The following is an 11,496-nucleotide window of genomic DNA, read 5'->3' on the forward strand; positions in this document are numbered from 1 at the left end:
ATTAGTTAGTTCAGTTAGAGAGTGTGGAGTGTGTGTGGAGATATATATAGGTGCATGGGGTGTGTGTGAATGGAAAAAATGGTGATAGTGAGAGTGAAGTGGGAAAACATGGGACATACGCAATACACACGATAATACGCGGATAAGAAAAGAGGAAGGTAGTACTTTTTATGTTGACGTGGCACTATACTTTTCTTCTAGTCGTACTACCAAAACAACAAATTTGAAATAGGATAATTTAATTTTGACTAGAGATCAAAATTGATTATCTGTAATAAAATACTTATATATTAAGTTTGTATACTTTGGTCTCAAATAATACTCCCTCCGCTTCTTCATAATTGAGGCGGAATTTTTTGGCACGAAATTTTAGAAATGAATGTTGGGTGTGTTAAATAAATAGATAAAAAAGTAAGAGAGGGGAAAAGGTAGAGAGAATAAAGTATAAAGTGAATAAAATAGAGAGAATGACGTAAGAGAGAGTAAAATAAGAAAGAGGAAAAAGTTACCATATAAGGAAACGACTCAACTATGAAGAAACTTCCTGAAATAGTAAAATAACTCAATTATGAAGAAACGGAGGGAGTATGTTTTAGTCTAAAATTAATAATTCGATTAAAGAAAAAAAAGTTTTCACACTTAAAATATGCATATTCTTGTGGAATAAATTAAAAAGGAAAGAATGTATATTCTCGTGGAACGGAGTGAGTATCATTTAAATAATAATATAGTAGTTTTATAATATTAGTATGCGATATTTTTTATTACGTGCGAAGCCATGAATCTCTGTCCCTTTCAAGCTCTCTTGCCCCTGTCCTCTATGACACATCAATTTGGTTTTTCTCATTTTAAATCATTATCATGACTTTCCACGTTTTATAATTTTGGTAAGAACAAAATGGATTAACTGCTTGTAAAATTGTGTGATTTGGTTATATTATAGTTTATGTCATAACATTCCAAAATTTGAATGACCAATAAAAACATTTCAAGAAATTGGAATTACCCTATAACCATTTTCCAAGGCACACATATAAAATTATGGTGATTTAGATAAATAGTGACACACGTATGTATTAACGTGATGACGTGAACGACGTAGTTGTAAGCCAAAAAAAACTTTTAAATTTTTTTCAGATAAGTTGATTCATTATTAAGAAATTTAAAAATTCGTGATTTATTGTTAAAAATTTAAAAGGTTTGGGATATACCATAAATGAGTTATTCTTCGTGACTATGGGCAATTAACTCAATCATAAAACTAAAATTGAAGTGACAAGTCAATCTATCAAACGCTCTAGTTTTGAATATTACAATTTCAAATTATGTACAGAAAACATATCCAACTCATTCATAGGATATCGCATTCTTCTCTCCATTTAAATCCATTCGACAAATCACTTAGAAAATTTTTACCATCAAACCGATTAGACGATGAAGTGCAATTTATTTGGTAAAGACACTTCTTCATCTAAAAAGTTAAAATTCAGAGTCGTGACGAGGTAGATAGAGAACCATTATCAGACTCTCTTAAAAAAGACAACTGCCTCTCATTTGTTCGAAACTGTTCATACTTCATATCGATGGCTAGCTAGAACTTTGTTCAATAACAGTTGATAGGATAAAAAATAATGAAAAGCCCATTGAAGAGCCTTGTTTTTTAAGTGTAAATGGGCCACCATATCTTTATTCATTAATAATGTAATAGAAGGTAAATCCCAATTATTTCTTTTGTATTTTCTCTCTAAGATTTGCATCAAGTTCTATCTAAGACACTTTATTGGGCAATTGAATCGTCACATGGTTATTGTATCAAAAAAATAAGGTGCACACTTGGAACAAATCGTCACTCTCTAGCGCCACATCATGATTTATTATCCAAATATGAAACCCAATAATAAAATTGATATAAATTGGAAATCATGATAATGTCAACATAAAATTGATAATATATGGAATACTATAAAGATTGGGATGTTTTCATATTTAACAATATTTTTTATCATAACTTTAAATTGGGGCGTTTAAGGATAAAATAATAGGTGGATATAACATAAAGTCTGTGCAAAAGCCCAAGTATTAAAGGCCTTAATAAGGTCCAATACAATGGAAATATGAGACCAGTTTAATTAATTTAGCCCAACCCAAAACTATACCCTTTTATATATCGACATTATCAAACTACTATATGAGTGGTAAATCGATAGTTCCACAACATTTATTTTCTATTTTTTTTTTCTTGTTGATAGAGTTATTTTCAATCGTTGCAACTAGTGTGTAATTATTAAAAAATTACAATGGCCTTCATGATTTTTCCTAAAGCTAGATAATCAATATATGCACATACTAAAAGAATTAATGATTAATTGGGCCTATATAAGCTGGGGCCTTAGAGTTGTACTCCTAGAAAGGGATATTTCCACACTTGTTAAGATAAAGATGACCACTCACTTCTCAATAATTGTACACTTGTTTACAGTTCAAGTAGTACTAGTACTTTTTAATTAAATAAATAAACACATATTTTTAATTGTAGAATCACGATGCACTAGAATATATGACATTTGGTCTTAGTCATTTACCACTCTAACATTAGGTTAACACACCATATTTGACAAACATAGTATATGTTTGCTTGTTGAATTATACCGAGAGAGTAATCTGATTCTAACTCATGTAACTTACCAAAAATTCTTTATTACTTTTACCATTGATTTACTCCAAAATTGATATCAAGAAGCTTTAATAAAAATAGGAATTTTTAAATGGTGGTTTTATATTGTTCAAATTGTTGAACTAATACCTAAATTTATAGTAGGTCTAGGATGTAAAGTGTTGACCATAAAATAAACAAAAGAATTTATGAATATTAAAACCAATTTATGCTACTTAGCTCCATTTCTTCGATTACGGTGGTTCTATTTATATGGGACTTTGGCATTTGTAATATATTCCATTACATCACTTGTTCTTTAAATGATTGGATTGTTTTGGTACAACTTAACTATTTTAGGAGTATTAATTTGGATGGTAACTCAAACTGTTGTAGTACTTGGATAGTTGTAGCTTGATTTTGATTTTATATTTAATTATTTTAGATAAATCGATCATTTGTGCACACTAGTACTACTAAGTTTTCGTCAGTTAATGGATTTACTATTTACTTTTCCATTAGAATTGACTAAGCATAAATAGTTCCCACTAAAATGAAGCATCAAATGATGACTATACAAAATCTAACAATAAGTTGTTGCCCTAGACCAAAAACTAATTAGCACGAAAAGGAAATACATCCAATATAATCATTTCAATTGATCAACTTATATAACATAAAGTTTTTAATAGAAAGGTCAAAAAAATCAAAAGAAAATTATATGAATGGACATAATAATTTGGGTAAGTAGGGGACATATTTTGGTGGGCCAATGATGGTTCAAATGTTGACACTTAGCAAAGTATTCCACTTTAAATATAATTTTGTATGATGAGAGAGAGAAATATATCCTCATTGGGATATGTCATTTTTGTCTCATAGATTGCTCCAAATGTTTATGTGTCTAAATACTTGAAAGTCAATGATTACATCCGAATATTAATACTTTAATCTTTCTCTTTTAGGGGTGTTTTTTTAAGCAACCTCAAATTGTTGGAGTAGCTACGAAGGTATAGTTAGTTAACTCACCCAAAAAATTATTGTAAAAAATAATTGGTTTAGCTTGATTTAAGTCATTTTTGTATTATAATTCGTTTAATTATGAGTTATTAAGGTGTTTATTATAGATGTTTTTTTATTCAAAAAAAAACTTTAATAGTACAAAATTTAATTACTATACGTATTAAGTTTAATGCACATTCTATCAAACAATGGATTAATTACAAATATTTTGATACGCCTAATACTCCTATATAAATATAAAAGATTTCCAATTAAAGTAGTTTATTGAATTTCTAGAGTTACTAAAATCTTCAAATGAATTAACAAAATGACAGTAATATACTAATTATATAGTATGCCATATTCAGATACAAAAATTCAATCAGAATCTCTCAATAATTTGAGCTCTATTTTATATGAAAAGAGTCGAGTGAAATTGTAGGAAAGAAATACAAATCATTTTTAGCTCTTTCCTTGCAAAGATCTATATATATCTATATTTTAGCTCAATCTTCTTGATCTTCAGTGGATTATCATGAGGTCATTATATTTATAGTGTTATACTATTGTTGTATTAATATAGTAATAGGAGTACTATAAAAAATGTAAATCCTAATGATTAAAACCTAATTATTCTGATAAGTGTGGCGGCATGGAGATAACAATATTTTTAAGCAGGTAGTTGATATCATGCATGTTCTAGCCTCCAAAAATGGAATATTGGTAATAAAAAAATTAAAATAAAGTGATAGGATTTCATGATATAATTAACTTGGATAGGCCCATTTCTGGGAATCAAGATTGGCAGTTAGTTTTATATTCAATATATATTTGTCCGAATTCTTCCAAACAACCAATTCACTATATATAATTCAAACAAAAAGAAACAATACACACAAATAAAAAACTTGATGGGTCATGCATGATGTGGATATTATTTACTGTCTCAATTCCCACACACAAATACTATGTAATTGTAAAAATAAAATTCAAATATTTTTACACCCTTATTTTCACTTCGTAGAAGAATTTAATTTGTAAATAAAAATGAAGGAAATTTCGAGAGTAAAAACAAATAATTAAGTTGAAGATCATAATTAACTATAGGTATAATTTAACTTTAATTAAAATCGAATTCAATTCACACTTAAAATTAATTAATTATGTTCAAGATCATGATTAACTATTAATTACAATTCTATTCTAATTTTAAATTAAATTGAACTTCTATTTAAAATTAATTAATTATGTTGATGATCATGATTAACTATTAATTATAGTTTAATTTTTACTTAAAAAGTAATTAAATTAATTGTGATTTAATTAGGAGGGATGCATCGACCGGAATTCGACTCATCGAATTGTAAGACAAAAATAATTGCAATTAACATTAAGAAAAATAACTGTCCATGAAATGAAATGAAGAATTAATATCATAAGATTTTTGATGTGTCACCTAATCCCTCTTTTTCCAATGCAGTCGTAATTCATTTCTTAAAACATTCAAAATAGGCAGAAAGAATATTGTCTTTTCATTTCTTTTCTCTCTAAATAATTCATTTCCCACTTGCAGATTTTAAAGCTTATGTTTCTTTACTCACATATAATAATCTCATTCTTGTCCCTATTTGATTTAACTTAAACCAACTAATTAGATTAAATATGAATAGGGATACGATTAAACCCCACATCATGATATAACATATTCTTTCGCACTATATTATTATATGTAATAAATCCAAGTTTGACAAACTCGCATAATTCCTGACCATAGTTGAATTGCAAATCTATTGAGAAAGAAAGAAAAGATTCGATCTTGTTAATCATATGACCCATTAATGTATTTAGAAACACATTATTCATGTCGACGTAATTTTATGCTTCTATATGTGTCTTCATATATAGCTAAAAAATTGGTCTCCAAAAATATACATCCATACCATACACATTGAGGTGGGGCCATGGCCCAACAATTTTGAAAAAAAATTGTAAGAGTATCTTGTAATTTTACATTTATTTATAAATTAAAATTATTTGATATAGAAAATAATTTATAACCACTTACACAACACAAATCTTATAACTTTTCATCGCTCATACAACATCGCATCGCTCATTGTAGTGCGAAGAAATCCGTCCCACATCAGTTAAGTATAATGACACAAGCGAGATGTAGTATATATATCAAATGATCCTTTCTCTCCTGATAGGTTACTCTTTTAGACGATTTATTAAACTAAAATCATCACAAAATTGTAAAATGGTTGATTTAGGCTAGTCTTTGGATGATTTATTTAACTCAAACTTAAATCATCACAAAATTGTAATATCACAATTTAGGTTACTCTTCTGGACGATCCATTAAACGAAAATTATCACAACACTGTAACATGAACGATTTACGCGACTCTTTTTTGACAATTTAATATGCTAAACTAATACCGTCACAAATTTGTAGTATTATGAATTATTTATGTGTCTCTTATGGACAATTTATCAAACTAAAATCATCACAAAATTGTATTTTGGACGACTTAGGCTACTCTTTAATAATCACAAAATTGATTATAGACAATATATATAGGCGACTCATTTTGATAATTTATTAAACTAAAATCATCCCAAAATTGTAGTAGTAGTATTATTTTGTATGACCTAGGTACTTTTTTGCTCTATTTATTAAAAAAATCATCACAAAATTGTAACATCGATAATAAACTAAATCATCACAAAATTTTACCATGGACGATTTACAAAATATATCGTAGAGTAGAAAAAGACAGTCCACCAAAAAACCAAGAAATGAGTATGAGAGGGTGTATTTTGATGTCGGCCATAAATATGTATTTTCAATAGTCAAAGGTAACCTCTTTCAATCATCCAAACATAAGCAATTTCCGGCTTTCTTCTTTCATCTTTGTGAGATTCTGTATCAGACAGAAAACCCCACCAAATATTCACTTTTCTTTCCCTTTTCCCTTACAATAATTACATATTACCCAATTGGATTAATTATTCTAATAAATATTTACAAATCAATACTTATATCATGTGACAATTTCGGACTACTAAAACAACTTTTTTAACATTGGCCGACCTTTACCAACTCTAATCTTCTCCAACCGTCGCCACCATCCTTTGGAATTCTTTTTCCTTATCATCATTATTATTATTATTAGTTTCATATTTATATTTGCATACAATACTTTTTTCTTTAAACGTTTCCATATCCATGAAATATTATTTTTATATTTTGCTTTCAATGATAGCTAGTACAGTATATATTATAAAATCGTGAAAGTAGAAGTACACATCTTTTAGTTTTTGTTAAAAACCTAGCTATATATAATCAAGTGGGTTTATGATAATAAAATCTTGAAAAAAAATCAAAATTAGCCACTTTATTTGGTATGAATTTGTAACGCAAACATCTCCAATTAAGCACAAACATTCGGCGCTAAAGTCCGACTTTTCTCACGGATGATTTTACAATTTACAAGTTAAGCAATTTGAAGAAACTGGATTTTTTATTCTTTAAATTTATTATTAAAGCTAGGCTCATTATGATCTCTTAAGTGATGTCAATATTATTAATTAAATAAAAAATTATGCCCACTACACCCACAATGTCACACGTATTACATTTAAATATCATTAGTTTCTCTACATTTGCTAATCCAATTTCCCACTAATTGATTCGAAAATCATCAACCCTAATTAAGCCATAATTGATTCGAAAATCATCAACCCTAATTAAGCCACCCTTGTTTTATTTTGGTCCGTGAACTTTGTCAAAGGAGTATCATTTTAGGTCCGTCAATTATGAGTTAATATCATTTGAAGTACTCCCTCCGTCTCAGATAATTCGTTTCAGTTTTCCATTTCGGTCCGTCCCACATAATTTGTCCTACTTCACTTTTACCATTTTTGGTAGTGGACCCCATATTCCACTAACTCATTTCTACTCACATTTTATTATAAAACTAATATATAAAGGTAGGACCCACATTCCACTAACTTTTTCAACCCACTTTCCATTATAATTCTTAAAACCCGTGCCCGGTCAAAGTGACCCGAATTATCCGGGACGGAGGGAGTACTTTTTTACTATTTCCAAGTTTTTCTGGACGAAAATACCCTCAATACCTTGAAGAGTATTTTAATAAACTCGATCACATACTCATGTTTTTTTATAAATATCTTAACTATATATTTTTGACAAATTTTATAAATATGATTTAACCTTCAATATTTAGGGATCCCTAATACATTATATATAATTATTAAAAAAATACATTATATATAATTATTTTCTGGACGAAAATACATTATATATAATTATTAAAAAAATAATGGATCCCTAATCAAATTTAAATTGGATGAATATGTATCTGAATTTTACATTAGTTTTACCCTCCCAACAAATGAAAACAAACAGGCAGGTGTGAAATAAATACATATAAATTATAATAAATTAATATATTCAATTTGGAAGATGGTAAAATGGTACTAGGGTTTACCCCTAGTAGACAAATGTCGTGCAAATCTATTGAATTTGAAAGCATTTCCTAAAGATGAGTTGACAAGAGCACGTTGTGTTGCCCACCAATTTCATGGTAAACTCTCTATCTCATTGTACGAGAGAGAGAGAGTCAATGTAGTGTCGAGTGCCCACACGTATACAACTATACATATACATGATACATTGTAATAAACAGATCATAATGTTCTGACTATTTCCTTTTCAAATTAACTTTTTTCTTAAATGTTTGACATCTTTTAAATGACCTAGTTGATGCTTACTGTTGAAACATAGGATGCGTTTGAATTCTTGAAAATTGATGACTGCTGCAATTTATTGCTATTGAGGGGTTTTTGTTCTTTGCTTTTGTCGTTATCCGGCCCTTCGTGCTTTTATCGCTTCTTTTTGCGGTTTTGCCTGTGTTGCTTTTTACGGGCGGGTGATTTGCGTAACAACTCATTTGGCTTGGATGAGATTGGCGAATAACTTCGTAATGTGCTGTATTCTTGTATTCGTCTGTCATTTTCTTTTTGTGTAAAACGTTTGATTTTGTCTTTTATGTTAATATTTTGGTTTTTTTGTTGAATTTTATATTCTAAATTGTTTCCGTACTGCTAAATTGAACAATAGTAACATTCCTCATAGTTATGTAGAGCCGAATTTCACGATCATTGGCGTCCAATGAATTCATCATCTGACTAAACTAATAGACTTATCAATGTTACAACCCTACCTAGATCAGATATAAATATAATAGGATGGTCCCCCCAATCGAAAGAAAATAAAAATAGAGTGACTGATTTTAAGACATTAAATATATCTTTCAACTTAGGGTAAATTCAGAAATGAGAATGAGGCCCACCAGATAAATAATTGCTTTAACTATTAGAAAACTATAAATTTCAAGACTTTTGACCAATGATTCTCTCTCTTGGAAGTAATGACATCTCTTTACCAAGCTACATATGGTCTTGTATCATATGTATACGTTCGATAAAGTTTATTAAAAAAAACTCACATGATTATACATATCCCAAACAGGATAAAGTTTGTAGTATATCTTTTACATATGTGGAACTCCACTAATTACAAATTTAAATTATATGATAATTGGATATTAATTTGTGGAATTTAATCATGAGAATGAAACACAACTCAATTGACTATAATTAAGAAGTGTTTATAGGTAATTACATATTTAATTAAACGACTGATAATGAAACAGAACTCAATTGACTATAGTTAAGAAGTGTTTATAGGTAATTACATCTTTAATTAAACGACTGACAATGAAACACAACTCAATTGACTATAATTAAGAAGTGTTTTTAGGTAATTACATCCTTAATTAAATGACTGACAATGAAACACAACTAAATTATAAGACGTATTTCGGATCAATAAGTTGGTTTAAAAGAGAGGAGAAAATCAATGCTTGATGATGATAGTAATTAGTATAGATAATTTGTGATATGGTTTTTTTGCTTGAGGCAAAAGCAACTCTAAGGACGATTTGGTTTGACCATTACATGTCTAAAATTTCGGAAAGGCCTTTTTTGTTTCTCATCATAGCATCAGAGAAACCTTTTTGTCCCAAACTTATTGATCCGTTGAAACCCTTGTCTAACATGTCATGATCAAATTCAACTTCACCATTTCAAATCAACATTACAAATAATTGAAAATTCAAAATAAATATAACGCTCTCATGTTCAAATCAATTGTGAGAATTAATTTAAAATTAAAACGCTCTCAAGTTTAAATCTCACCAACGGTCTCTAGGTCTAGCCGGTCAAATTCGAGTCTTCAAATCTCTCTCGTGTTTTTGCCAAGTTGTGGTTTTGCATAGGTTTGATGTAATAGAGAGAGATATATAACAATATTCGATCACAATTAGAACCTTAATTTGATGTAATTCTTCCATGCATCCATTCTCAATTAGGGCAAATTATCTCAAAACACAAGAAATTAATTAATATTAATTCGTACTAGTTTATTTCACACACAATGATAACACAAATGCAACTATTCTAAATATCGATTGTATTAGATTTGAATCTAATTAATCAATTACAAATCTTCAAACCGAAAATTAAGAAACTGAAAGGAAAATAGGAATAACAAGAATTTAACCAAATTGAATTATGCAACCAATTTTTTCCTACTTGAACACAAATGAATGTGTCTTTGTATATTATATATATAATCTTCTGCAATAAATGATAGTACAACAATCTTACGTGTCTTGTTTTTTTTTTTCAATAGCTCCACAAACTCTCCACATCAGAATTCTCCGGCGAATCATCCGACGGCGGCGACGCCATTCTCGGCGGGCTAACCAGCATTCCCTCCGCCATATCCACCAGCAGATTCGGCATATGAAACAGCGCCTCCTCATCAATAAACTCATGCTCCGCCTCCGCGGACGCTTCCCCGTCCCGAGCAGCGTCCGGCCGATGCTGCTGCTCATCATCAGCATCAGCCGGCCGCTGCTCGTCCGGCCTCATCAGGAGGGCGGCCGCGGCGGCCGCCCTCCTGATGTCCAGGGCCGCGGGGGAGGCCGGGGCCGGATAGGCCGCGGCCTGGTCCGGGAAGTTGACGGCCGCGCCGGGGCCCTTGAGCGCCAGCGCGGCCGCGTCGTACGCGGCCGCGGCCATCTCCGGGGTCGGGTAGGTGCCGAGCCAGACGCGGGTCGTCTTCTTCGGCTCGCGTATCTCGGACACCCATTTCCCGCTCCGGCTCCGGATGCCGCGGTACGTCGGGTGCTTCCCCCCGCCCGGCGGCCTGGCCGCGGCCGCGGTCTTGACCTTTTTCGGAGACGGAAGCGATTCGCTTCCGATTGAGGGCTGCAAATGTTGAGATTGAGATTGAGCAGTGTTAGTACTCCGCGGCGGCGGTGGTGGCGGCGGCGGCGGAGGAGGAGGAGGGGTGTGGGTTGATGGGAAATGGGGGGAGGGGGGAATGGTGTTGTTGACTCATGTTAGAAGGATGTGGAGAATGGGACATATATATTTATGTGTGGGCACACAATACACATATATAGTGTCGTACGTATAAAGAGTTTAGTAGTTGTAGTATCAAATTTGCTATATATGTAGAGAGAGAGAGGGGTGAATAAGGAGGAGGGAAAGGGGGGGGGGGGGGGGGGTTTGGTATATAAGTGGAAAGTTTGATGTGGGGAATGAAATTAGGCCGTGGGGAAGTCGTGGTTAGAGATATGTGAAAATGGCAGCTCACACACACACGCACTAGGACAACCTAGTTTTTAGGCGACAAGTGCAAAAAAAACACGTATAGGGAAGAAACAACAATAGTTGCT

General features: G+C 31.5%; 1 protein-coding gene across 1 annotated transcript; it reads right to left on the bottom strand.

Annotated features, from left to right (window-relative positions):
- Positions 1–10,188: 10,188 nt before the first annotated feature.
- LOC125197218 (ethylene-responsive transcription factor ERF027-like) lies at positions 10,189–11,280 on the bottom strand. The gene is given in 2 exon segments (XM_048095933.1): positions 10,189–11,108; positions 11,110–11,280. Coding segments are annotated over 2 exon segments (747 nt in total). The 5' UTR covers positions 11,184–11,280; the 3' UTR covers positions 10,189–10,435.
- Positions 11,281–11,496: the final 216 nt, after the last annotated feature.

Source organism: Salvia hispanica, chromosome 6 (genome assembly GCF_023119035.1).
Source record: "Salvia hispanica cultivar TCC Black 2014 chromosome 6, UniMelb_Shisp_WGS_1.0, whole genome shotgun sequence".
In the NCBI taxonomy this organism is placed as follows: domain Eukaryota; kingdom Viridiplantae; phylum Streptophyta; class Magnoliopsida; order Lamiales; family Lamiaceae; genus Salvia; species Salvia hispanica.